We start from the raw sequence: 27,384 nt of genomic DNA on the forward strand, positions 1-27,384 counted from the left end.
GGGGGCAGTGCAGGGCTCAGGCTCCATGGCCCATCCCACTAGGAATTGGGCTGAGACCCAGTAAACCCATTTCAGGCAGGGGCCACAAAACAGCTGGAAACCACAGCTAGCCACGGCAGCCACAGAGGGGAAAGGCTCTGTGTCCCATTCCCCACCCTCCTGAGCCAATCAGTCCCTGCCCTGGGGCTGGATGGGAGCCAGTGCCTCCTATAGGGGAACGGCCCCATGCCCCATTCCCTGCCCCCCTGAGCCAGCCAGTCCCCACCCTGGGGCCAGATGGGAGCCGGTGCCCCCTAGAGGGGAAACACCCCATGCCTCATTCCCTGCCCCCTGGCCACACAATGAGTTCTGGGACATCTGGGACCCGCCCTAAAGATGGAATCCCCCTGCTCCCCAGTGCCTGTTCTGAGCTGGGCAGGCCCCCAGCCCTGACCGTGTGTGAGGGCAGAGGTGCCCAGCTCTGTCACTGCCAGCCTTGGGGAAGGGACCCTGGTGGGAGGGGGATGGGCAGCTGGAACCCACCCACTCCCAGAGAGCAGGGCTCATCCCCTCCAACAGGGGCCAGGACCCACCCCCTCACCCCCAAGAGAGGGCTGCCCGGGAGTGAAGGGCTGACACCATGACTTCAAGGACGCTGGGTTACTGGAGTAACTGGGTTTATTCCTCCTAGTGCAGGAGCAGAGAGGAAGCAAACAGCAGGGCCAGGGGGAGAGGGTCAAGCCGCCTCCAGGGCCACCCCCCACAAGCCATTACAGCATCAACCTGACGGTAAATCTCCACCCACAGAGCCCCCTCCCCCCACCCCCACCACTGGCGCTGTCACTGCTGGAGAAGCCGGGTCTCCGTGGCACAATCTGTGGAGGGGGGTTGCCCCGGCTGCTAGCAGTAGTAGGCTCTGGTCCCTCTGGTGCAGTCCTGGTAGCTCCCCCAGAGGGCAGTGGTCCCTACAGTGCAGTCCCCAGTGGCTCCCCCAGGGAGCGCTGTCACTGCTGGAGAAGCCAGGTCTCCATGGCACAGTCCCTGATAGGGGGTTGCCCTTGCTGTTAACAGTAGTAGGTGCTGGTCCCTATGGTGCAGTCCCTGGTGCCTCCCCCAGGGGGCGCTCTCACTGCCGGGCCACGTGCGCCTGCACCACGTCCAGCAGGCCCTGCGCCAGCCGCAGCACCTCCTGCTCCTCTCCGGCCGGAAAGGCCTCGCTGGGGATGGCGGGCGGGGGGTGGTAGCTGGGATACTGCGTGGTCTTGTCGTCCACGCCACGACGGCGCAGTTCAGCCACTTGTGCCGGCAGCCCCTCCAGCCCGGGCTCGCAGGCTGCCGCCTTCTGCGCCAGCGAGGCCAGCGTCTGCTCCCGCTCAAAGCGCTCCCCCCGGTCGTAGGCAGCAGCTGCCAGGGCCTTCTCCACGGCCCGGTGCACCTTGTAGAAGACCCAGTTGGTGCAGCGCTGCCCCACATCGTGGCCAGCCGCCCGCAGGTCGCTCTGGGCCTGCCGGAGCCAGCGCCCGGCCTCCTCGGCCTGGGGACGCCGGCCTGCCTTGGCCTGGTGGTAGGACCAGAAATCGTAGTGGAAACCACGGTCCCTTTGGCCGGTGAACTCCCTGCGGCTCTGCCAGTGGCACCTGGCCTCCCTGTCCCATTCGTGCCATGAGGCTGAGAAGCCCCGGTGGCTACTGGGGTGGCGCCTGTTGCCCGAGGCCTGGGGGCTGCTGGGATTGCCCGCTGCCCGGGGCTTCCTGCCCTCCTTCAGCTCCTGGATCCTCTCCCGCAGGTACTTGCAGACCTCGTTGGCCATTTCCTTCTGCCCCACGTTCTTGTCGGGGTGATAGCGTAAGTAGAGCCGCCGGACCGCCTTCCGCCGCTCCCCCTCGGGCAGCTCCCAGATCTTGGCCAGGCAGGTGTCCACCTCCTCCTTCACCTGCCCCAGCGACTGGCAGTACCAGGCTTCCCGCCTCTCCTGGTGCCGCTGCTGGTCCAGCACCAGCGCCCGGCTGCGACCATCCACCTGGGTCCTCTTGAACTGATACAGGTCATTGGCACTCACCTCCTCCTGGTGCCCGGCTCCCAAGTCGATGCGGTAGAGGGGCACTGCTCTGTCCAACAGGACTTCCACCACCACGGCATACTGGTAGTGCTCCTTGGGTGCTGCCGGGTCCAGGTAACCCACGTAGTCACCCGGGGCAAAGGTGTTGAGGATACTCATGTCCAGGCTGTCATACCACTCCTGGGGGATCTCCGTACCGGGGCTGGGCAGGGTGTAGGCGTTGGGGTGGGTGCTGGGTTGCAAGGGCACCCCGTTCCTCTCCAGCGCACTGAGCACTTCGCCAGGGTCCCTGCAGGCCAACATCTGCATGAGGATTGGCATGGATTTCCAGTGCAGCACCCCTCCCGTAATGCTGTTCACTTCCTGGGCCAGGCTGCCCAGGATCTGGACTGACTGACCTATATCCATCCTCTCCTGATGCAGCAGGTAGACTTGGCGCCTCCCGTCGGCATGCGGGACCACATGGACAACCCGGGAGTCATGGCTCCCCTCCAGCCGCTCCCCACGGTGCATCATCACCGTCTGGATCTTCTCACAGCACACCACCTCCAGCCGCTCAGCGGAGAAAGCCACCTCCCTCTCCCTCCTGGCCGTCTCCGCCTCTTCTTCCTTGTCCCGTCTTTGCCACCTCAGCAGCGCCGCCAAGCCCTCCTGGAATTCGGGAGACACCAGGATGCCTTGGAGCTGGTTCCGGCTCTCGCAGAACTTGCCGTAAGGGCACAGCTCTAGAGAGTCCTCCTCCAGCTGTCGCTCCGTGATCTCTGACAGGAGCTGGGGCCTCAGGGGCTGGGGCAGCTGCCGCACCAGCTTCCAGGGGTCGTATTCTGGAGACAGCAGGTGGCATCTGGAGAGGTCCACCAGGAAACGGAAGGTGCTCCCCAAGGCTTGGCTAACGTCAGCAGGGGCACAGTCGCTGAAGACCAGGGTGTTGGAGCGGTAGAGCTTCCCATCGATGCAAGGCAGATGAAGCTCTTCCACGCCAGAGAAGTCCGCTTTCCCTTGGCTGAGCAGCTGGAAGAGATGCTGGGTGGCCCGCAGGACGGTCTTGGTGAGGTTGGGCTGCAGGGTTTCCTTGTCTTGGGTCTCCTGGTGCATCCGGCGCAGCACCCGGGCATAGTGCCGGACGGAGGGCTCCTGATCCACCCCCAGCTTCTGCAGCAGCTCGCTGTAGACGGCTACTAATGGGGGCACAGTGTAGAGATAGGGCCGAAACTCCTGCTCATTCCTCAAGGAGAAGACCACCTCGCTGGCCTCCGCCACCTGCTCCTCCTTCACCAGCACCACCGGCAGCCCCGCCAGGCAGTCGGCGTCGAAGCCCCTCAAGTCGCGCTCCAAGTAGCCATATGTCTGCATAAAGATGTGGGTCCGGGTTTTCCGCCTTTCCTTGGTCTCACACTGTGCCTGGCACACATTCTTCAAGTTGTCCAGGACCATCGGGGCTGGCATGGCCTGCAGCACTCCCAGACGCTCCAGCACGGACTGGGTGTTCTTCGTACAAGGGACCCATGATGGCAGGGCCAGGATCACGGCGGATGTCCAAACCAGGGCCACATCCTCATCCCGTGGCACCACCAGAGCACCCTTGAGGGCCACGGGCTGTGTGTGAAGGACACAGGGCGGATGGAAGTTCCCCAGATTCTCCGGCACCCTCCATGGGGTGAGGAAGCGGATGGACGAGACCCTCTCCAGGAAGCAGTCCGACAGGGAGTCACTGGGCTGGGACAGCAGATGTGACAGAAGCTCCTTCCGCTGGGCGGGGAGGTCGCCGGCCGCCGCGCCCTCCTGCCCCGCCTGACGCTCGATCCGCGTGGCAAACTCCACGAAGTCATCCTCCGAGATCTCCTGCTTCATGCCCACATCCCGCAGGAAGGGGTTCACTTTCAACTTCTCCACCCTCACCTTCTGGAAGAACGCGTCGGGCACGAACTTGGCGTCCAGCCGCAGCGTCTGGAAGAGCAGCACCTCTCCATCGTAGAAATAGGAAGCTGGGCGTAGGACCCCCTGCTTGTCCCGAATGAAGCTGACAGGCCCGAAGGCCGAGACGATGGTCTTCTTCTCTGCTGGGTACTCTTCCACGTAGTGGCTTTGGATGGTGACGAGCAGCCTCAAGGCCTCAAGCAGCTGGGATTCTGGGAGACGGGGCAGATGGGGCAGGAGATGGCAGATGAATTGCTGCAGATCGTTCAAGATGCCAATGCCAAGACTTTCGGAGAGCTCCCTATGGAGAGGGTCATCATGGAGCAAGACAGTCTGCTGGTCCAGCTGGTACAAGACCTGGAAGTCCTTCGAGAGTTTGGGGATCCTGGTGTCTAGGATGTAGACATTGTGGTAAAAGGCCAGTGCCACCCATGTCCCCTGATGCGTCTGGAACAAGGGCAGGGACTGGAGCTGAGCCAGCAGGTTGTGCGCCAGCTCCTTCACCTTTTCCGTGAGGAACCTCAGCAACCTTCTGGTCTCATAGGTCTTCAGCTCGCACCAACGGAGACCTGTCCTAGTGGCCAGCTGCTTCAGCACCGAAACGGGGTCGTGTGTCTGCAGCAGGAGCGGGCGGATGCAGTGATAGCTGATCTCATGGGGGATCATCCGGATATCCAGCTTGGCAAAGCCAAGCTTGCCCAGGGATTTTTCCACGTCGCCGGAGTAACTATGGATGATGGTGGGCAGGGAGACCAGAGGAACTAGGTGCTCATCTCCGGGTTGGTCGCTGCAGGTGGGGAGGATGGCCGAGTACTCTAAGAGGGAGACCAACTCTCTGAAGGCCTTGCTCATGGCTTTTTCCTTGCGTTCATTGGCCTTATAGATCATGTGGTTGAAGAGCTCCCACACCTCCTTCAGCCACTTCCGGGCCTCTGCCGACTGGGCCTCCCAGTCCGGCTGCCCCAGCACCTCCTGGATGAACCTGGCTGCCTCCTGCAGGGTGAATGCCTTCAGGAAGCCGGCCTGGAGCAGCAGTGACTTGTGGCTGATGTGGTAGGCGAGGAATTGGTGATGCTGCCGTGGGAAGAGGCAGTGGGCTCCTCTCTCGAACACCGGCTCCCGGGTGCTGAACGGCCGCAGCATGCCATCGTGGGTCACGGAGAGTGGCAGCCCCTCCAGGTCCCTGACGTCCCCTTTCTGTAGCTCCTCCAGGCAGAACTCCAGCAGGAGGGAGCAGCTGGACTGGTCCTTCAGGGGAGTCTCCGAGATCCGGCAGGGTGGGTCCAGAGGCAGCGCTTTGAGGAAGCAGCGGAGAGATCCAGGATTCAAGGTCAGGACTTTCACACCCGCCCTGGCGAACTCGTCGTGGATCTCCTGGAGGCCTCGGAAAGCCGGGACGAGTTTCATCTCAAGTCTTTGGAGGACATGGCTCATGGAGTCACAGGCCTCCGACTGCAGGAAGAAGGGCTCCTGGAGCAGGCGGCCCTCGCCAGTCGCAGTCCATGTGATTCTCACCCTTTCCACGCTGTGCGTATGGAGGCGGATGGCCTCTGTCTGGTAAATGGGTATCAGGGGCTGCTGCATCTCTGCAATGAGCTTGTAGACCTGGCTGACCAGCTGGTGCCAGGGTGGGGGCACGCACTCCCTCACGGCTGGGAAGTAGCAGAGATACTTTGGCTCCAGCATCTCCCAGCAGGCCTTCAGCGTCATGAAGCACAGCGCCTCCCCCAGCTTCTTCCGCAGCCAATCCAGCAGCCGGCAGTAGAGCGGCGCCAGCAGCCGCTGCATCAGGAAGCCATTCCAGGCCGTGTTCCGCCTCCCCCCATCCTCTTTGCGCAGATCGCGGCGAGCCGAGTCCACCGAGAAGTTGCCGTTGATGTGGACAGGCAGGCCGGTCTGCAGCGGCAGCGGAAGGGTGCAGAAGGCCCTGCCAGGCCTGACTGTGTCCAGACAGGCAGCCACGGCGCCGTACGGTAGGCACTCTGGGTCCGGAGACTCCTTCTTGGCGGTGTCGTCCACCCCGACCTGCCACACCACTCCCCAGCTGGTGGGAGGCTGAGAGCGGCCGTGACTGACTTTCATCGTGTAGACCACCCTCGCCGGCATGGCCTCCTCACTGCCTGACAGAGCCATGTGGCTCAGCCGCTCCTGGAACGCCCTTCGCAGGGCCAGGCTGCCTTCCTCCATCTCCGTCTCCACCCGCAGCAGCTCCCGCGGCTGCGCCATGCCCTCGGTGATCTCGGAGAAGACGACGGTCCTCAGATGGCGAAGGAACAGCACCAGGGTCTCAGCCTCCTGCGCCAGCGCCTCCTGCATCTCCTCCAGGACCTCTTCGTGGATAGCCCGCGGGCACACCCGGGAGCCAGCCGCGCCCTCCGCCGTACGCAGCGGCAGCCGGAAGAGCACGCCCTGGCTCAGGTCGAAGAGGTTGGGCAGGAACGTGGCGTAGACGTCGGGGAAGGTCTTCTTGAAGTCCCCGTTGACGCTGAACATGGCGCCTGGGTACTGCACGCTGGCCGTGGGCACATAGCGGAGATGGGGATCGAAGATGCCCAGGGCACTGTCGCCCGTCAAGAAGGCGGGGCAGTCCGTGAGGTGGAAGACGGCGTTAAAACCCAGTCCGTACTTGCCCGTCTTGTCCTGCCGCCCACCTTTGCCCCCCACACCCAGCCGCTGGATTCCCTCAATGTCCTCCTGCGCCAGGGGCTTGTCATTGTAGACGCAGAGGGCGGGGCCTTGCAGGCTGCCCCACTCCTCGGAGATGACGCGCTGGGCGGGGTGGTGTCGCCGGTCCCAGACGAAGTGGATCCGGCTGGCGCCGGCGTCATCAGCGTTCTGCAGCAGCTCCTTCAGCACGTCGCGGGAGGACGAGGAGTATTCCCGCAGAATGTTCTGCAGCCGCACGGTCAGCTCCTCCCGGGCGCCAAACTCTGATGCCCACGGCACCAGCGCCAGCCCCCGGATCTTCGCCTGGGCCAGCGCCCGGTGCCTGGTGGTGGGCACGCCGTACTGCAGTGCCAACTCCCGGGGGATCCGGCCATGGCACAAGGGTGTCCCCTCCTCCCGGGGCAGCCAGGGTGTGTCATCGAAGTGCAACTTGGCCACTGGGCGCAGGACACCCTGCTGATCCGGGAAGTAGATGCCCTGAGCTTCGTAAGCGCCCACTGGCTGCCGGTCTGGCAAGGCCTCCATCAGCCCGATGGTCACTAGCCTCAGGACCAAGTGCAGCTCCTCTGGAGACAGGATCCGCCCATCTGTCTTCCTGGCCAGGTCCTGGAGCACCCACATGTAGTTCTCCAAGGCAAAGGTCTCCTGCAGCCCCACGCACCCCCACAGCACCTTGAACCCCAAGTACTCCCGTGGCAGCTGGTGGAGATATGGCTTGGCCTCGAATGACAGCTCCCAGGCCACTGCCTTCACCGGCACAAAGTGCTCCCCCACCAGGACAAAGGAGAATGCCATAGCCTCCTCAGCGACCTCCTTCTTGCACGTGGGCTGCTTGCTCAGCAGCTTGTCCAGGTAGGCGTAACACCGCCGCGCGGTCTCCTGCAGCTCCAGCTTGGGCAGGGCGTTGGAGCCCTGGCACGCCTCCGCCAGCTGCCGCATCACCATGCTGGCTGGCGGCTTGCGGCTCAGCCCCAGGAAGTCCTGGAGCGCCTTGGAGAACCTGAAGTCCCCTTCCAGGTCCTTGCCAGCCAGGACGGGTTGGATCAGCCCCACCAGACTCCTGTACTTGTGGCGATAGAGATCGGTGGGCCGGCAGAGCTCATGGCGGGCACCAGGCAAGGCAGCTGGCAGGAAGGGTATGGCACGGAAGGCCACCTGGGCAGTGTTGTCCGAACCCTGTTCCAACAGCTGCTCCAGCAGCTCCAGGATGCGGCAGGTTCTCCGGCATCCCTGCTGCCAGTCACGCTGCCAGAGGGCCTGCACGGTGCGGGCCCGCTCCATCAGCTCCTTCATCGGCACCACGTCCTTGGCCATGCCCAGCCCCTCCAGCCGCAGCAGCCTCTCTGGAGCCAGGAAGCCAGTCCCGGTGGGGAAGCGCCCGTCCTGGGAGTCGTACAGCAGGGCTGCTCTGCCTTGGGGGTGCACCAGATTCCCAATGGGCTGCAGCTCCCCTCGGGGGGTGGTAGGGATACAGGACACAGAGGCCAGCAGCTGGTCCACCGTGGCATCGCTCATGTCCAGGGCGTGGAGAATCAAGGCGTCACGGTCAGGTGCGTCCAGCATGCCCATGTTGGCAAACACAATCTCCTGGTAGAACCTCACCCAGTCATAAGTCTTGGGCAGCAGCGTGTCCTCCTGACCACTGGCCTGGAACCCAGATCTCACCCAGTTCGGCAGCTGCACGGCCAGGAGGGGCTCCGGCAGCAAGTTGGCAAAGACCCTGGCGGCCGTCTGCCCCACCCGCATGTTATGGGTGATGGTGAAGTCCAGGAAGCAGGCGTTGTTCATGGTGCACCATTGCTGGCCATCGGAGAACAGCGCCAGGTCCCGCCCATCAGCCAGCGCGTGGTAGAAGGCCTTCACGGCCTCGGTGAAGGGATGCCTGGCTTTGCCAGCATCTGGCCAGAAGGTGTGGTATTCATAGTCCTCCAGCTCACCCTCCTGGTGCATGTCTCGGAGCAGGCTCAGGGCTTGGAGCCAGGCAGCCGGCACTGCGTCGCGCAGCAGTGCCCAGTTCCACTCGCCCTTGGCTGTGGCATCCCAGAGTCCTTTACGATTGGAGAGGACGGCGAAGGCCCCGTGGAGGTGAATCGGGAGGCCGGAGGCAATGGGCAGGGGCAGGAAGCAGAAGACGTGCCCTTCAAAGCCGTCCAGGTGTGGAGCCCACTTCCCCGGCTCAGTGGGGGCAAGTGGCAGAGCCAGTCCAGCGCTGGGGGGCGAGGGCTGGGTCCCGTCCCGCATCCCCTGCTGAAACAGAACCAAGGATTCTCCGGTGCCCTGGCAGGTGTGTACCAGGTAGTGGCTGATGGTGATGTCCAACTCCCACTGTACCGTCAGTTGTTCGATGCTGGACTGGCCCATCCTGGAGTCTCCAGCGTCCTCAAGGCTCTTGATCTGCTCCCGGAACAGCGTGGCCAGAGGCTGGGTGGCTTCCGGAGAGGGGGCCTCATTCGAAAGGCGCTTCAGCGACACCTCCCGCACCCCACGTAGAAAGAGCAGCAAGAGGTGGCAAAAGTCCCGGAAGCCGCTCTGGAGCCTCTCGACCCTTTCGATGCCGAAAGCCACCTGGCTGATCCGCGACTCCCGGGCCTCCTCCTCGGTGCGGAAAGGCAGGCGGAAGAGCGTCCCCGGGAAGTCGAACGGCTCCTGCGTTTGGAACCCAAACAAGCCCTGGTAAGGCCGGAACTGCTCGGCAAAGGTGCTCAGCGTGGCCGGGCGCTGGCACAAGTCCAGCCGGATGCCGGGGCAGGCCGGGTTGGGGATGTGCTTGCGCAGGTGGGTGACGTTGGGGTCGAAGATCAAGAGGCTTCTGCCGCTCAGCACTGAGGGCACATCGGTCACGTGGTAGACGGTGTTGAAGCCCAGACCGAACCTGCCAATCTTGCCCTCCTGCCCTTCCTTGGTGGCGGCTCCCACCCGGATGATGTTGACTAAGTCTTCCTGGGTGAAGGCTGCATCGTTGTAGGACCAGAGGGCTGGGCCATGGCAGGTGGCCATGCCGGGATCCAGCAGCCCGGCCGTGCCACCACCGTGGTGCCGCAGATCCAGCAGGAAAGAGCATGTCCTGGCACCAGCATCCTCCGCGTTCTGGATCAGCTCTTTGAAGAGGTCGGCCTCTTCCGCATACTCCCGCAGGATGTTCCAGATCCGCGTGGTGATGGGCTCCGAGGGCCCCCACGCCTCAAACAGCTGCGGCTGCAGCACCCGCGTACTCAGCAGCGCCACCCCCAGGAAGGTGGCCGCAGCCGGCGTCACCGCCTCATGCACCACGGCCAACTCAGCGTCGTCACCTTCCAGGTCCGCCAGGCTGGCCCGGTCGATGTCGCAATACAGGGCCGACGAGGCTGGACGCAGAGTGAAGCCGGATCCTCCCGGAGCCTCCACCGGCACTGGCAGGTCTCCGTTGCCCCGGTGCCCTCTGCTTTTCAGCCAGTCTAGGACGGCCACCGTCAGCCGCAGCTCTGCCTCGGTGCCGCCTCCGGCACGGCCCTCAATCTCCTTCCCCAGCCGGCACAGGGCTTGGCTCAGCTCCTCCTCACCCACCGCGGCCCGCGCTCCCCAGGCCAGGAAGAGCCGGCTGTAAGGCAGCAACTCCTGGGGGACCCTCGGCACCAGGCAGCTCAAGTCCAGGCTGTCAGGGTAGGCCAGCACCACCTTGGCTGGGGCGGAGAATCCACGGCCGGTCCAGATGACAGCATGCGACAACGCCACCCGAAACTGCTCCAGATTCTGCTGCATGTGCTGGTAGATGACGTGAAGCTTCGGCACCAGCGTCCTGATGTCTTTGGGCTGGTCCCCCTGTGCCAGGAGCAGCAGGTTCAGCAGCACCTTCTCCAGGGGGGGTGGCCGGCTCAGCCCCAGCTTCTCCTCGGCCGGCTCCCTGAAGACGTCAGTCAGCGGCATCGCCAGCCCCGCCAGGTCGGCGTAATGGGCCGATCGCAGCCTCTCCGGGGGAAGGAAAGGTCCATTCGGCTGGCGCTCGGTCGGGTCGGTGGCGGGCACCCAGGCCAGGTCCTGCAGCCGCTGCAGCTTCTTCTGGCAGAACCGGCCCAGCGCCTTAGTCTGGTTGCACAGCTCGATCAATGCTCGGGATTTGGCCATGGCCCCGGGGGCGTCTCTGGCCTGCTGGAGCCGGCCCACCTCCTGGGCAGCCTCTAGCATGTGGTCCGGGGTGATGGCTGTCTCGCTGGTTTTCAGCCCCAGGGCACGGAGGGACCGGAGCACGGCCGCCTCCTGGAAAGCCATGGGTGGGAAGCACCGGGGGCCCAGCAAGGCCTGGAAAATCGTGTTTTGGGGGTCGAAGAGCTCATTGGCACGTGCCAGGGTCCCGCCACAGTCCATGAAGGCCAGCTCCTCGCACAGAGTCTGCAGTTTTTTGCTGTACCCGAAGAGGGCATCCCCGTGCCGCAGGACCCACAGCATGAGCCGCTCAGCATCTGGCGCCCGCTTGGCGTACACCCCCTTCTTCACCGCCCTCACCGCCAGCAACGCCAGCTCTGCCGCGCCAAGCAGGCTCTCCCGGGTCTGGAGCAAAAGCCGGCGGTCCGCCTCGTCCCGGCACCGCAGCACCGGCTCCGGCAGCACCAGGTCTTCGGGCACCGCCGGCACCGTGCTCCTCTCCAAAGCTTGGTAGGTGCCAGATGGCACCAGCCCAGCCGGGCAAGGTGGCAAGACGGAGGGTACCTTCAGGAAGATGGGCAAGCTGCCCAGCACCACAGCGTGCCGGTCAGAGAGGGAAGAAGCAGGTGCCTGGGAGAGAAATCGGCAGAGGATCCTGCCGCGATCCGGGGGCAGGGAGCCCAGCCGGGCAACCACGCCCACCACACCCAGGTGGTCGAAGGCCTTCAGCACATTGCCGGCTGTGGGCGCCAGGACGTAGTCTATCAGCTGGCGGTGCCAGAGCGCTGGGTCCCAACTGTGGATCACCGTGCAGCCCAGAGCCTCCAGAACGCCAGATTCATCCTCAGTGAGGCTGTGGCCCTCCCAGGTCCGGAACAGCAGCGTGGGCATGGGAGAGGGCCGCGCCAGCTGGAGGCTATGGGCGCCTTTGCCCACGGGGGTGAGGGGGATGAGCGGGTGGCCCTCAAACGGCGCCAGGGAGCAGGCATGGTGCTGTAGGAAGTCCCAGAAGGCAGCCAGCCACGGGCGGGGAGGCTGGCGGGGGTGGTTGCCCGGGCACCAAGTGACGTGGGCAGAGCCGCCTTTGAACCAGTCCGCGGGGAGGGCACCCTTCAGGTTCTGCTTAATGACAACCGGGTCCAGAGAGATGAGGTTCCTGAACAGCCCTGCAAGAACCAGAGAGACCCAGGATCGCAGCCGGACCGGAACCGCATCGGCACCCGCTCCCACAGGCAAACCCAGAGCAGCGGAATATAGTCCACAGGAAAAGCAGCCACCCCTGGGGTGGGGTGCGGACGGCTGGTTATACGGGGACTCCTCACCCGGGACTTGGATACAGCCCCTCTGGTGTGGGGTGCGGGGGCTGGGTATATGGGGACCCATCGCCAGGCGCTGAGATACGGCTGCCTCTCAGCTGGGGTGTGGGGGCTGGGTAACAGCAGCCAGCAACATTCCTGTTGCCCCAGGCACCCCGGGCAGAGACAGGCACCCGAGGACGGACGGTTTCCACTTACCCTGCTCTGCGATCCGGTGCAGGTGACTCAGCAGGGCGGGTGTCAGATCCTCCGGCAGAAAACTGTCAGCCAGGCCAGGGAGCAGGATCCTGGAAACCAGGAATTCAGAGAGTTAAGACAGTAGGGCTTGGGGGGAGGCGGCAGGGAATGGAGCCTGGGGTCTGTCCCCTCTAGGGGGCACCAGCTCCCATCTGGCCCCACAGCAGGGGACTGGCTGGTTGGGGGACTGGGGCAATGGGTTCCCCGTTCCAGGGGCTGATTGGTGGCCCTGGCATGAACCGGATCCCTGCGTCTCAGCCTGGCTCCCAACAGAACCTGCATTTCCCAGGCCTGCCGTGGGCTGGGAGAGCCGCGCTCACTGGATGTCCTCTGGCCTGGGAGGTGGGTGGAGGGGCCGGGGGCTCTCTTACCTGGGGAAGGCCTTGCTGTCGGCATAGACCACGCTGCCAGCACCCCCAAAGCAGGCAAAGCCTCCATCAGCACGTGGGAGCAGCTCCAGGCCTGCCAGCTCCCCGTAGCACTTGTCTCCGGCCACGTACTCCAGCAGCAGCCGCTTGTCGGCCGGGTATCGGGCAGGACCCACGCGGCCCAGGACCTTCCGCACGTAGGGCGGCGTGGCCACCTTCACCTCTGGGCCGCCCACAGCCAGCGCCCGCCGCACGTGGGCTGGCACCATGGCCAGCGGCTCGCCCGCCTGCACCAGGGCGTCCTCCAGCACCCGGAGTGTGGCCTCACTGGCCCCGTTCTGTGGCAGGAACACGGCGTCCGAGGCTCGGAGCCGGCGTGTGCCGGGTTGGCCGGCCGGCACCAGGGCTTCCATGCCCCACAGCTGCCGGCAGATCCGTTCCGCCAGGCTCCGGTAGCGCTGCTGGTGCTGGCTCACTGCTGGTGCTGGGTCGGGCCAGGCGCCGTAGGGGTCGCCGGGACAAGCCGCCGCCACCACGACGGCCTGGCGGTAGGCAAGCGGCAGCACCTCCTCGGTCAGCAGCTGGTTCCACCGGGCGGCGTGGTCCCAGCCACGGTCTTCTTCAGCCCACTGGACATGCCGCCGGTCGTCCGTCAGGTGGAAGGGGGCGTTGATGTGGAGAGGCAGCCCTGTGGCGTTCTCCTCCGTGGCCGGCAGCGGCAGGAAGCAGCAGAGGTGCCCGGCACAGCGGCCCCGCAGCGGGTATGCCAAAGCCACGCCGGGCAAGCTCCCCAGCGCACCCGCCAGCTCCGCCAGCTCCGGGAAGGCGCCTTCGGTCGGCACGGCCGAGACCACCAGCCACTCGCACTCTGCCTCCCCCTTGGCGGCTGTGCCGCACGTAGCCACGGCCTTGATGCAGGCTGCAGTGGCCAGCGCTGCCGCGGCCACCTTGTCCTGGACCAAGCCCGGCCCGTTGAGCGGGCGCGGGGTGGCCGTGGTCTCCAACAGCTCCGTGGTGGCCCCCTGGCCATCCACCATCCTCAGGGCCAGGCGCCGGACGTGGCGGAGGAAGAGGAGGCAGGTGGGGGCGTCGTGGATGAAGGCCAGGAAGAGCTGGCGCACGCGCTCGGAGCTGTACAGGTTGTCCGAGATGCTGGAGGGTTCGTGGCGCAGTGGGAAGCGGAAGAGGGTGCCGGGGAAGCAGCCGGTCTCTGGGGCCCCCTTGCCACGTCCTATGGCCTCCAGCGCCCCCCAGAAGGGCGCAAACTGGTCGGCCAGCTCCGCCGCCTCCTCCAGGTTCCACTGCTGCCCGCCGTCCGCCAGTGCCACCCGCTGTGGGTCCAGCACGCCCAGCCAGGGGCCGCTCAGCACCGCCGGCAGGTCTGCAGGGAGAGGGGAGTGAGACGGGGAGCCCCAGCACCCCCCGAGCTCCCCCAGAACCCCCCCAGTTGTGACCCAGAACCCGCCAAGCTCCCGCAGAGACCCCCCCTGGACTGTGACTCAGACCCCCCCAAACTTCCTCAGAGACCCCCCCGCCTCCTGAAGAGACCCCCCCAGATGTGACCCAGAACCCCCCCCCGTGAGTTCCCCCAGGAACACAGAGCCCCCCCAGAGACCTCCTCAGCTGTGACCCAGAACCCCCCTGAGCTTCCCCAGAGACCCCCCCAGCTATAACCCAGACCCCCTGAGCTCCCCCAGGGACCCAGAACCCCCCCAGGGACCCACCCCCGGCGCTGGGCGCAGTGAGGTCCCTGCCCCCCAGGGCTCTCACCGGTCAGGTGGTAGACGGAGTTGAAGCCCAGGCCGAAGCGGCCGACGGTGCCGGGGTCGCGCAGCTTGTGGCTGTCCCCCGTGCTCTGGATCCCGTCCCAGTCGGCCTCCGAGAACAGCCCATCGTTGTAGGCCACCAGCGCTGGGCCTGGAGCAAGGGACAGTGTGTGAGGGCCAAGGCCCCGATCCCCCCAGACAGCACGAGGGGCGGGGCTGGGGCCTTGATGCCCCCCGACCCCTGAGACAGCTCATGAGGGGCGGGGCCCTGACCCCCCCCCCCAATCTCCCCTGACACCACGTGAGGGGCAGGGCCCCAACCCCCGCAGACACCAAGTGAGGGGCAGGGCTCCAATCACCCCAGCTCCCCCTGAGACACCACGTGAGATGTGGGACCCTGATCCCCTAACGTGTCTCCCCAACATCGTGTGAGGGGCAGGACCCGCAGCCCCACTAGACATTGTATGAGAGGCAGGACCCTTGATTCCCTAGCTCCCACCCCCACAAGGCCCTCTAGCCCCCCCATCCACTGCCATTTCCTCACACACGCCCCTCCGGTCCTGCCAGGCCCCCCAGGACCCCCCACCATCACCTATCAGAAATCCCTTCCCCAGATCTGTCGCCCTCAGCCCCCTCGGCTGCTGCCCCCTCATACCCTGCGCTCGCTGCAGCCCCCCCACAGCCAGGCTCTGGGTCCCATAGCGGCGCTCGTCGCACAGGAAGATCACCTCTGTGGCCCCCGCATCATCCGCGTTCTGGATCAGCTCCTGGGGGGGGAAGGGGCAGCGGTGCAGATCAGCACAGATCCTACCCAACCCCAGCTCATTACCGCCCCCCAGCCTGGGCACATAGCTCCACTGAGTAGGGGACCTAGGACTCCTGGGTTCCATCTCCGGCTTTAGGAGGGGAGTGGGGTCTAGTGGTTGGAGTGGGGCGGGGGAGTCCTGCTGTGAACTCCCCAAGCCCAGGACTCACCTTCAGAATCTGCCCCCCATCTGGGTACTTGCGCAGGATACTCTGCAGGTATTTGAGGAAGGGGGGGGGCCTCTGTTGGAACCCTCTCCTGTGGGGGGGGGGGAGAAAGACGCACGTCACTCACCAGGAGAAATCTCCCATCCAACCCCCAACACAGGCCTATCTACCCCAGTATCCCTGCCCCCTGGATCACCCCCATGGGCCCACCTACCCTGGTATCCATCCCCTGGATCACACCCACGGGCCAATCTGCCCCGGTATCCCACCCCCTGCTGATGGGAGGGGTCACCGAGCCATCCTCAGAGGCTCCTGCTTCATCATAAACACACCCCACTGCCCCCAATTGCTGTCTGTCCTCCCACCAATGGGTGTCCCTGTGTCCATCAGCTCCCACCTCCGCCCCCCCACCATGGGGTGCCCAGGCTCGGCTGCAATCTCCTCTCCGACCACCAGAGGGCAGCACTGCCTAAAGAACCAACCACCCCCTTCCCTGCCTCCAGACCCCTAACAGCCCATGGGGGACAGGGGTGGGGGTGGCCGAGCCCTGGGAAAGGTGGAGGGAAAGGGGGTGCTTTACCCCGCCAGCCTTTCCTAAGGGCTGGAGGGCCAGGCTCCAGGCCGGAGGGGGATGAGGACGAGGACTACCTGCAGGGGTGAATGACAGCCCTGCATGGCTTGCAAGATGGGGTGGGTAGAACAAAGGGAATTGGGGGGCTGGGGCATGTGCCAGCCCTGCGGAGGGGGATTGGACACCCTGCCACGCACAGCCGGACAATGACACCCATGTCTTAACATAAGAATGGCCAGACTGAGTCGGACCAAAGGTTCATCCAGCCCAGCGTCCTGTCTGCCAACAGTGGCCAGTGCCAGGTGCCCCAGAGGGAGTGAACAGACCAGGGAATCAGCGAGTGATCCATCCCCTGTTGTTCACTCCCAGCTTCTGGCAAACAGAGGCTGGGGACACCATCCCTGCCCATCCTGGCTAATAGCCATTGATGGACCTATCCTCCATGAATTTATCGAGTTCTTTTTTGAACCCTGTTATAGACTTGGTTTTCACAACATCCTGTGGCAAGGAGTTCCACAGGTTGACTGTGCGTTGGGTGAAGAAATACTTCCTCTTGTTTGTTTTAAACCTGCTGACTATTCATTTCATTGGGTGACCCCTAGCTCTTGTATTATGAAAAGGAGTAAACAACACTTCCTGATTTACTTTCTCTACACCAGTCATGGTTTTACAGACCTCCATCATATCCCCCCTGAGTTGTCGCTTTTCCAAGCTGAAAAGTCCCTGTCTTATTAATCTCTCCTCATACAGAAGCTGTTTCATACCCCTGATCATTTTTGTTGCCCTTTTCTGAACCTTTGCCAGTTCCAGTCTATCTTTTTTGAGATGGGGCGACCACATCTGCACCCAGTATTCAAGGTGTGCACGTACCATGGATTTATAGAGAGGCAACATGATATTTTCTGTCCTATTTTCTATCCCTTTCTTAATGATTCCCAACATTCAGTTCGCTTTTTTGGCTACCGCTGCACATTGAGTGGTTGTTTTCAGAGAACTCTCCACAATGACTCCAAGATCTCTGTCTCTTGCGTGATAACAGCTAAATTGAGGCCCCGTCACTGTATATGCATAGTTGGGATTATGTTTTCCAATGTGCATCACTTTGCATTTATCAATATTGAATTTTATCTGCCATTTTGTTGCTCAGTCACCCAGTTTGGTGGGATCCCTTTGTAACGCTTCACAATCTGCCTGGGACTTAATTATAAGTAGTTGATTGAGTAGTTTTGTATCATCTGCAAATTTTGCCACCTCACTGTTTGTCCCTTTTTCCAGATCATTTATGAATATGTTGAATAGGACTGGACCCAGTACAGACCCCTGGGGGACACCACTATTCATAGGCGCCATCTTCCCCTGCTTCCCGTGGGTGCTTGACCCCCGCTCTGCCACTGGCCCCGCCCCCACTCCACCCCTTCTATGAGGCCCTGCCCCGCCTCTTCCTACCCCTTCCCCAAAGTCCCTGCCCCGGCCCCACCTCTTCCCTTGAGAACGCCACATTTACCGCTCCTCCCTCCCCCACCCGGAGCATGCTAACAGCTGTTTGGCGGTGGCCGGGTGGGAAACACTGGGAGGTAGGCGGAGGAGTGGGGACGTGGTGCGCTCGGGGGGGGAGGAGGATGTGGGGTGGCAGGGAGGGGAGCTTGGCTGCCAGTGGGTGCAGAGCACCCACTAATTTTTCCCCATGGGTGCTCCAGCCACAGAGCACCCACGGAGTTGGCCCCTGTCATAAATATAAAGGGAAGGGTAACAACCTTTATGTATGCAGGAACATAAAATCCCTCCTGGCCAGAGGTACAGAATCACTTTACCTGTAAGGGGTTAAGAAGCTCAAATAACCTGGTTGGCACCTGACCAAAAGGATCAATAAGGAAAGAAGATACTTTCAAATCAGAGGAGGTGGGGGGAAAGGTTTTGTTTGTGCTCTCTTTGTTGTTCCCTCTCTGGACAGAGAGAGAGACCAAGCAGGTAAAGCATCTTCTGAAAACATACCTGAAATGATATATCTAAAATGACAGAAATTGTAAGTAAAGGCAAGGAAATGCATTAGATTATCTTTTATCTTAGCTTGTGAATTTTCCCTATGCTAAGAGGGAGTTTTATTCCTGTTTTTTGTAACTTTGAAGCTGGGCCTAGAGGGAAATCCGCTGTGTTTTAAATATTTTTATTACCCTGTAAAGTTACCTTCCATCCTGAGTTTTGCAGGTGTGATTTTTACTTTTTTTTTTTCCAAAGAAGAACACATACCTAAAAGTTGTTACCTTCCCCTTCATCTTTATGACAGCACCTATGCCACTGTTTACCTCTCTCCATTCTGAAAACTGACCATTTATTCCTACCCTTTGTTTCCTTTCTTTTAACCTGTTACCAAACCATGACAGCATCTTCCCTCTTATCCCGTGGCAGCTTATTTTGCTTAAGAGCCTTTGATGAAGGACCTTGTCAAAGGCTTTCTGAAAATCTAAGTACACTATATCCACTGGATCCCCCTTGTCCACACGCTTGTTGATCCCCTCAAATAATTCTAGTAGATTGGTGAGGCATGATTTCCCTTTACTAAAACCATGTTGACTCTTCCTCAACAAATTATGTTCATCTATGTGTCTGACAATTTTGTTCTTTACTATAGTTTCAAGCAGTTTGCCCAGTACTGAAGTCAGACTTACAGGCCTGTAATTGCCAGGGTCACCTCTGGAGCCCTTTTTAAAAAACTGGAATCACATTAGCTATCCTCCAGTCATCTGATTTAAATGACAGGTTACAGATTACAGTTAGTAGTCCTGCAATTTCACATTTGAGTTCCTTCAGAACTCTTGGGTGAACGCCATCTGGACCTGGTGACTTATTGCTGTTTAATTTATCAATTTGTTCCAAAACCTTCTCTAATGACACCTCAGTCTGGGACAGTTCCTCAGATCTGTCACCTAAAAAGAACAGCTCAGGTTTGGGAATCTCCCTCATGAAGACAGATGCAGATAATTCATTTAGTTTCTCTGCACTGGCCTTATCCTCCTTGAGTGCTCCTTTAGCACCTTGATTGTCCAGTGGCCCCACTGGTTGTTTAGCAGCTTCCTGCTTCTGATGTACCTAAAAAAAATAATTGCTATTACTTTTTGAGTCTTTGGCTAACTGTTCCTCAAATTCTTTTTTGGCCTCCCTAATTGTATTTTTACACTTCACTTGCCAGCGTTTATGCTCCTTTCTATTTTCCTCACGAGGATTTAACTTCCACTTTTTAAAGGATGCCTTTTTGCCTCTCACTGCGTCTTTTACTTTGTTGTTTAGCCACGGTGGCTCTTTTTTGGTTCTCTGTGTTTTTTAATTTGGAGTATACATTTCAGTTGAGCCTCTATTATGGTGTCTTTAAAAAGTTTCCACACAGCTTGCAGGGATTTCACTTTTGGCACAGTACCCTTTAATTTCTGTTTAACTAACCTCCTCATTTCTGTGTAGTTCCCCTTTCTGAAATTAAATGCTACAGTGTTGGGCTCCTGTGGTGTTTTCCCCGCCACAGGGATATTAAATTTAATCATATTATGGTCACTATTACCAAGCGGTCCAGCTATATTCACCTCCTGGACCAGACCCTGTGCTCCACTTAGGACTAAATCAAGAATTGCCTCCCCTCTGGTGGGTTTCAGGACCAGCTGCTCCAAGAAGCAGCCATTTAAGGTGTCAAGAAACTTTATCTCTGCATCCAGTCCCGAGGTGACATGTACCCAGTCAATATGGGGCTAACTGAAATCCCCCGTTATTATTGAGTTTTTTATTTTTATAGCCTCTCTAATCTCCCTGAGCATTTCACAGTCACTATCACCAGCCTGGTCAGGTGGTCAGGAATATATCCCTACCGCTATATCCTTATTCGAGCGTGGAAGTACTATCCACAGAGATTCTCTGGTACAGTTTGGTTCGTTTAAGATTTTTACTTCATTTGATTCTATGCTTTCTTTCACATCTAGTGCCAATCCCCCACCAGCACGACCTGTCCTGTCCTTCCAATATATTTTGTACCTGGTTTTACTGTGTCCCATTGATTATCCTCATTCCACCAAGTCTGTGTGATGCCCATTAGATCAATCTCCTCATTTAACATGAGGCACTCTAGTTCGCCCATCTTATTATTTAGACTCCTAGCATTGGTCTATAAGCACTTTAAAAACTTGTCACTTTTTAGCCATCTGCCATTACATGATGTAATTGAAGGGACTCTTATTTGACCATTTCTCATCAGATCCAACCTGTATTTCATCTTCCATCCTCTCATCCTCACTAGGACACAGAGAATCTCCATCAGGAGATCCTCCCCTAAGGCATGTCTCTGTCCGAACCACCTGCTCCTCCTGTCGGCTTCCCCCAGCCCTTAGTTTAAAAACTGTTCTAAGACCTTTTTAATGTTAAGTGCCAGCAACCTGCTTCCATTTCAGGTTAGGTGGAGCCCATCCTTTCTGTAGAGGCTTCCCCTCTCCCAAAAGTTTCCCCAGTTCGTAATAAATCTAAACCCCTCCTCCCTATGCCATCGTCCTGTCCATGCATAGTGACTCTGCAGTTCTGCCCGTCTGACTGGCCCTGCACGTGGAACTGGGAGCATCTCAGGGAAACGCTGACCTACGGCACTGCTGTTAACCCAGCCCCGACTGCGATCCGCCTTTTCCGGCATGGCAGAGACGGACCCCAGGGTGCTGCGGTGCCTGCCGTAACCCCACACCAGAACCCTGTGCCAAACACGGCGCAGATGGGCTGGGGCAGGTGGGGGGTCCACACAGCACCATCCTCTGCATGTGTATGGAGGGCACGGGGGGAATAGGAGTCCTGGCTCCCAGCCAGTGGCGTAGCTCGGTGGAGCGAACAGGAGCAGCGGACATTAAAAAAGGGTCCGCTTGTACCCACCAGGCAGCGCTCCGGGTCCTTGGCAGCACAGAAGGACCCGCCGCCAAGGAGCCGGAGCGCCCCACGGGCCCCCCCGCCGTCGAGGAGCCGGAGCGCCCCACGGCCCCCCCCCCCACGCCGAGGAGCCGGAGCGCCCCACGGGACCCCCCGCCGTCGAGGAGCCGGAGCGCCCCACGGCCCCCCCCCCCCCGCCGAGGAGCCGGAGCGCCCCACGGGACCCCCTGCCGCCGAGGAGCCGGAGCGCCCCACGGGCTCCCCCGCCGCCGCCGAGGAGCCGGAGCGCCCCACGGGCCCCCCCGCCGCCGCCGAGGAGCCGGAGCGCCCCACGGGCCCCCCCGCCGCCGCCGAGGAGCCGGAGCGCCCCACGGGCCCCCCCCGCCGCCGCCGAGGAGCCGGAGCGCCCCACGGGTCCCCCCCCCGCCGCCGAGCAGCCGGAGCGCCCCACGGGCCCCCCCCCCCCCCCCGCCGCCGAGGAGCCGGAGCGCCCCACGGGCCCCCCCCCCCCCGCCGCCGAGGAGCCGGAGCGCCCCACGGGCCCCCCCCCCCGCCGCCGAGGAGCCGGAGCGCCCCACGGGCCCCCCCCCGCCGCCGAGCAGCCGGAGCGCCCCACGGGCCCCCCCGCCGCCGAGGAGCCGGAGCGCCCCACGGCCCCCCCCCGCCGCCGAGGAGCCGGAGCGCCCCACGGGCCCCCCCGCCGCCGCCGAGGAGCCGGAGCGCCCCACGGGCCCCCCCCCCGCCGCCGAGGAGCCGGAGCGCCCCACGGGCCCCCCCCCCGCCGCCGAGGAGCCGGAGCGCCCCACGGGCCCCCCCCCCGCCGCCGAGGAGCCGGAGCGCCCCACGGGCCCCCCCGCCGCCGAGGAGCCGGAGCGCTGCCGGGTGAGTAAAAATTAAAAAGGGCACCACTTGTGCTCAGAGGGGGAGCGGCCAACTCTACCTCCATGTGACGGGGCCCCAATTAGCTGTTCCCACACAAGGGAGAGACCTGGGAGCCAGCGCGGAGAGGTCTCGCAGATCATCTGCTCCTGCGCGGCGGCAGCCAAAGAAGCCAGCAGAAGGCTGGGAATCATTAAGAAAGATGGTAAGACAGAAAATATCATCTCGCCTCTCTATAAATCCATGGTCCGTCCACACCTTGAATACTGGGTGCAGATGTGGTTGCCCCATCTCCAGAAAGAATTGGACTGGAATTGGAAAAGGTTCAGAAAAGGGCAACAAAAATGATCAGGGGTATGTAACGGCTTCTGTATGTGGAGAGATTAATAAGACGGGGACTTTTCAGCTTGGAAAAGCGACAACTCAGGGGGCTATGACTGAGGTCTGTAAAACCATGACTGGTGTGGAGAAAGTAAATCAGGAAGTGTTGTTTACTCCTTTTCATAATACAAGAGCTAGGGGTCACCCAACTAAATGAATAGGCAGCAGGTTTAAAACAAACAAAAGGAAGTATTTCTTCACCCAACGCACAGTCAACCTGTGGAACTCCTTGCCACAGGATGTTGTGAAGGCCTATACTATACCAAGACTATAACAGGGTTCAAAAGATTTCAGTAGATACATTCATGGAGGATAGGTCCATCAATGGCTATTAGCCAGGATGGGCAGGGATGGTGTCCCGAGTCTCTGTTTTCCAGAAGCTGGGAGTGAACAACAGGGGATGGATCACTCGCTGATTCCCTGGTCTGTTCATTCCCTCTGGGGCACCTGGCACTGGCCACTGTCGGCAGACAGGACACTGGGCTAGACAGACCTTTGGTCCGACCCAGTCTGGCCGTTCTTATGAGCCCCGGGGATTCTGCCTCAGGCAGCTGTTAACCTAGTCTGGTGCTACCTGCACAGACCTGATGGAGGTGCTGTCATCCTGGGGGAAAGGCGCCATCTGCCTGACTGGTTATCCCCCCTCCCACGCAGGGCCAAGCCCTGCAGGCCAGGCCAGCTGCCCCCCTGCCCCCTCTAGGGGTCCCAGCTTTCCCTGGCCTGAGTGAGAGCAGCGAAACCTGAGTTATTCCAGCCCCATCTGCTTCCCCCAACAATGCCCAGCTCCCCCGTACCCAAATGCCCAGCACTCCCCTACCCAAAAGCACCCGCCCCCAACCAAAGGCCCAGCACCCGTCTCCCCAACCCAAACGCCCAGCACCCGCCAACAACACCCAGCACCCGCCCCCCAACCCAAACACCCAGTGCTCCCCTCCCCCTAGCGCCCAGCACCCACCTCTTTGGCCCTGTCGCTGCCATGGAGAAATCTGCAGAACAGAAAACAGAACCGAGCATTAAACACATGGACGTAAACCCAACACCCCCACCCCCGCCCACTGGCATAGCCGGGTGCATATGAGACCCCAGCTGAACGCTGGTCTCGTCGCAGCAGGTGCTCCTCACCCACAGGGGAGAGCTGATCCCTGCCCCCAAAGCCCTCCCGATCGAAATAGACACTGGGTAGGAAAGGGAAACTGAGGCACGGAGGGGGACAGGGGGTTGTGTCATCCAGGAGGTCAGGGGGAAAGCCGGGGGAGGGAACGCAGGAGTCGTAGCTCCCACCCACCACTGTAAGCACCAGACCCCACCCGCCTCGCAGAGCCAGGAGAGAACCCAGGAGTCCTGACCCCCAGGTCCGGCTGGTTCCCACATCACTCGCCCTTGGGCTGGGGCCGGGGCCAGCGGGGGTTGGTGCTGCCGAGGGAGTCCAGAGGAGGTGCTGGGAGCCCGGCGAAGGAAACCGAGCCCCGCTGCTTCTCTGGTTTTATAGCGCCCGCCGCATCCCCGAGGTTGCCCCGCCCCGTTTCGATTCCTCAGACACAATTCGGTTTCGATTCAGACCCCGCCGGATGCGTGGCGGGGGGAGGGCACAGGGGCAGCGGGGGGTGATGGGGCAGGTGAAGTGGGGTACGGGCCGGGGGGGGGTGGGAGTCAGTGGGGAAGAGGGAAGGGTCGTGGGGGTCTCTAGGATGGGGTTATGGGGCTCAGTGGGGCAGTGTATGGGGAAGAGTCAGTGGGGGCTGGTGGGGTGGGGTGGAGTGGGGGGTGCGTGGGGCAGGGGATGGGGGTATCAGTGGGGAGGTTGGGGGCTGGTGGGGTGAAGTCAGTGGGCGGATGAATGGGGCAGGGGATGGGGATATCAGTGGGGAGGTTGGAGGCTGGTGGGGTGTGCGGCGGAGTCAGTGGGCGGATGAGTGGGGCAGGGGATGGGGGTATCAATGGGGCTGGTGGGGTGTGGGGCAGTCAGTGGGGGTGAGTGGGGCAGGGGATGGGGGTATCAGTGGGGAAGTTGGGGGCTGGTGGGGAGCAGTCAGTGGGGGTGAGTGGGGCAGGGGATGGGGGTATCAGTGGGGGCCCATGGGTGTGGTGGGGGATGGGAGACCACAATGACAATCTGCCCCCCACCCCCGTGACAAAAACTAAACCCAAGTGCTGCGTCCAGCCGGCTCCATCAGGGCAGGAAGGGGGGGGGTGTCGGTGTCTTGGGCAGGAATTGGGGTACCTGGGCCCCTCCCCTCAGCTCGTGGACCCGAAGGGGGTGCTGGGGTCACAGGGAGCTTGTTCCCCTTACACTCCCCAATGTGCATCCCCCTGTGACCCCCCTAAATCTCCCCAGCCCGGCGACACCTCTGGCGCTGACCCACCGCCCCACTGCAGCCAGGCAGAGGACCCAGCGACCCCCCAGCCACAGGGCCACAGGCCAGCGAGCCCCCTCGGCTGCTTAGAGCAGCTCCTGGGAGCCTTGTCCGGGGGGGGTGGACGGACCCAGGAGTCCTGACGCCCCGATGGCCCTTGGCTCTATCCCACTGACCCCCACCTGGAGCCAGATGGGAGCCAGCGCCCCCTAGAGGTGAAAGGGCCTGTGCCCCATTCCCTGCCCCCTGAGCCAGCCAGTCCCTGCCCTGGGGCTGGATGGGAGGTGGCGCCCCCTAGAGAGGAAAGGCCCTGTGTCCACCCCGCCCCCCCAAGCTGGCCAGACTCCTGGAGTCACATCCCATCCTTGGGTGGGTTGTGTGGGGCAGCGGGACATGGCCTGGGGCACTGGGGAAAGAGCAGACGAGCCCCCGACCCCCAGTGGCTCCAAATCCAGGACCTGATGGTGCCCGTTTCACTCCTGCACGTCTCCATACAGCCGGATGTCTGAGATGGGGGGGCTGTCCGCAACTGCATGGGAGGGGTGCAGAGCAGGGACAGCGAGTCAACAGGGGGTGAGGCATGGGCCTAGGACTCCTGGGTTCTCTCTGCTGCTCTGGGAGGGGAGTGGGGTCTAGGGGTTAGAGCGGGGGGGGGGGGGTGGAGTCAAGAAAACTGAGCTTTCTCACCAATGCTGCCACTGACCTGCTGCATGATCTTTAGGAAGATGCAGCTCCTCTCTGTGCCTCAGTTTCCCCTCCCCCATTTTGTCTATTTAGACTGAGAGCCTCTGAGTCTGTCCAGGTGGCACCCAGCCCGACGGGGCCCCGATCTCAGTGACTCTGTGTCTGTGCAGTGCCCAGTGACAGGGCCCCGATCGCGGTGACTCTGTGTCTGGGCAGTGCCCGGCCCGACGGGGCCCTGATCTCGGTGACTGTGTCTGGGCAGTGCCCGGCCCGACGGGGCCCTGATCTCGGTGACTGTGTCTGGGCAGTGCCCGGCCAGACGGGGCCCTGATCTCGGTGACTGTGGGCAGCACCCGGGGCCCCGATCTCAGTGACTCTGTGTCTGGGCAGTGCCCAGCGCGACGGGGCCCCAATCTCAGTGACTGTGTCTGGGCAGTGCCCGGTGACAGGGCCCCGATCGTGCTGACTCTGTGTCTGGGCAGTGCCCGGCCCCACAGGGCCCCAATCACGGTGACTGTGTGTCTGCCCCCGTATCTACTGCAGCCCATTTTTAAGCATTGGGGTCCCTGCCCTTCCCTGCAGGTGTCGTGATCCCTTTACATTCACGTCCAGGAATTGTTCTGAGGAGGGGGCTAGGAAACAGGGCAAGTCCTTCCGACTGCAGCCACAGCGCCTCTGAGCACCTTACGCCAGGCAAAGGGGAGGGGAGCAGTGGCCAGAACAGGAGACTGGGCCCCCAGAGTGGAGTGCCCAGGACCGCTGGGCTTTCCTGAGCCGCTGGGGTCATCGCGCCCAGGGCCAGGGGGACCACAGCGAGCATCGAGCCTGACCCTCTGGCTCTCACCCGCCAAAGAACTGACCTGAAATCAGCCTAGAGCGGATCCGCTCGTTTCCCAGATGGGCTGGGCCACGAGCCTGGGGAAAGAATTACTGTTAAAAATTGATACTGTGTTTCCTGGCCCGTTGGGGCTAGCTTCCCCCTTGCAGCCCGCGGCTCAGGGTAGCCCGTTAGCGAATACTGGTCTGTCAGGACGGTGCTGACGGGCCAGGATCAAGTCACCCCTGAACCATCTCTCGGTTCTGCTAAACCAGGGTTGGGAAAACTACGGCCAGGGGGCTGGATCTGGACCCTCGGGGCTTTGGATTTGGCTCGCGGGATGGCCACCCTAGAGCCACTGCAGGTAAGTGGTGCCAGGCCAGAGCCTGCACCCCAATTCCCTACCTGAGCCCCCTCCTGCACTCCACACCCCCCACCCTGAGCTCCCTCCTGCATGCCACACCCTCCTGCACCCCAACCCCCTGCCCTGTGTTAGGATATAGATATTCAGGCCTGTCGGTAAAGACCTGTACTTGAAGAATTTAGGTGTATTCTTACCATTGGCTAGTTATAGAGGTATAAAAGAATCAGAATCACAGTCTGCCGGTGTAAGGGCCTTCTCTTACTGTGACAGTCTGAGGCCCTGTTCTCAGGCTAAGGCCTCTGGCTAAGCAGCAGAGGCAGCCATAAGCTGGGAAGCGACTGGTCACCTCCTCACATCCCAAACTAGTCCCATTGAAAGAAGGTGCTATGGGGCTGTTAGGATACAATCCTGTCCTGATAATGCCCATCGCCTCCAGAGAAAGGGAAGTGCCTAGAAGATGTAAAAGGAAACTTAGTTTGATAGCATCCTGTCTGGCAAGAACTCACTTATCCATAGCTGGGATGTGAAAATCTCACTTCTGTATTGTCTTGTCATTATAGTTCCCACTTTGCTATTGTTTATTTGCATGGTCTCTGTCTGGTTCTGTGATTGTTTCTGTCTGCTGTACAATTAATTTTGCTGGGTGTAAACTAATTAAGGTGGTGGGATATAATTGGTTACCTAATCATGTTACAGTATGTTAGTTAAATTTCTGTAAAATGATTGGTTAAGGTATAGCTAAGCTGAACTCAAGTTTTACTATATAGTCTGCAGTCAATCAGGAAGTAAGGGGGGGAATGGGAAGAGGGAATGGGGGTGGGGAAATTGGAATCATGTTTTGCTAAGGGGGGGAAATAGGAACAGGGACACAGGTAAGGCTCTGTGGTGTCAGAGCTGGGAAGGGGGACACTAAGGAAGGAAACTGGAATCATGTTTGCTGGAAGTTCACCCCAATAAACATCGAATTGTTTGCACCTTTGGACTTCGGGTATTGTTGCTCTCTGTTCATGCAAGAAGGACCAGGGAAGTAAGTGGGTGAAGGAATAAGCC

At 61.3% G+C, this 27,384-nt stretch overlaps 1 protein-coding gene and 1 long non-coding RNA gene across 2 annotated transcripts; both read right to left on the reverse strand.

Moving 5' to 3' along the window:
• Positions 1 to 657: 657 nt before the first annotated feature.
• LOC144279325 (sacsin-like) lies at positions 658 to 13,699 on the reverse strand. The gene is made up of 3 exons (XM_077840796.1): positions 12,666 to 13,699; positions 12,256 to 12,344; positions 658 to 11,907 (listed from the first exon to the last, which is right to left on the reverse strand). Exons 1-3 carry the CDS (start codon positions 13,697 to 13,699, stop codon positions 1,106 to 1,108), a joined length of 11,925 nt encoding a protein of 3,974 aa, XP_077696922.1. The 3' UTR covers positions 658 to 1,105.
• Positions 13,700 to 13,909: 210 nt separating this feature from the next.
• Positions 13,910 to 15,171, reverse strand: LOC144279077 (uncharacterized). The gene is made up of 3 exons (XR_013348646.1): positions 15,084 to 15,171; positions 14,433 to 14,579; positions 13,910 to 14,043 (listed from the first exon to the last, which is right to left on the reverse strand). It is a non-coding gene; the product is annotated as an uncharacterized LOC144279077 (long non-coding RNA).
• Positions 15,172 to 27,384: the final 12,213 nt, after the last annotated feature.

This window comes from Eretmochelys imbricata, chromosome 23 (assembly GCF_965152235.1).
Source record: "Eretmochelys imbricata isolate rEreImb1 chromosome 23, rEreImb1.hap1, whole genome shotgun sequence".
NCBI classification, from domain to species: domain Eukaryota; kingdom Metazoa; phylum Chordata; order Testudines; family Cheloniidae; genus Eretmochelys; species Eretmochelys imbricata.

What these genes read in the sequence shown, in the direction of transcription:
- LOC144279325 (XM_077840796.1), bottom strand. Translation starts at nt 13,699, where the DNA reads ATGGTGGATGGCCAGGGGGCCACCACGGAGCTGTTGGAGACCACGGCC. An exon ending in GACAGCAAGGCCTTCCCCAG is followed by an intron (nt 12,345 to 12,665) that starts GTAAGAGAGCCC and finishes CCTGGTTTCCAG; the next exon opens with GATCCTGCTCCCTGGCCTGG. An exon ending in GCACCGGATCGCAGAGCAGG is followed by an intron (nt 11,908 to 12,255) that starts GTAAGTGGAAAC and finishes TGGTTCTTGCAG; the next exon opens with GGCTGTTCAGGAACCTCATC.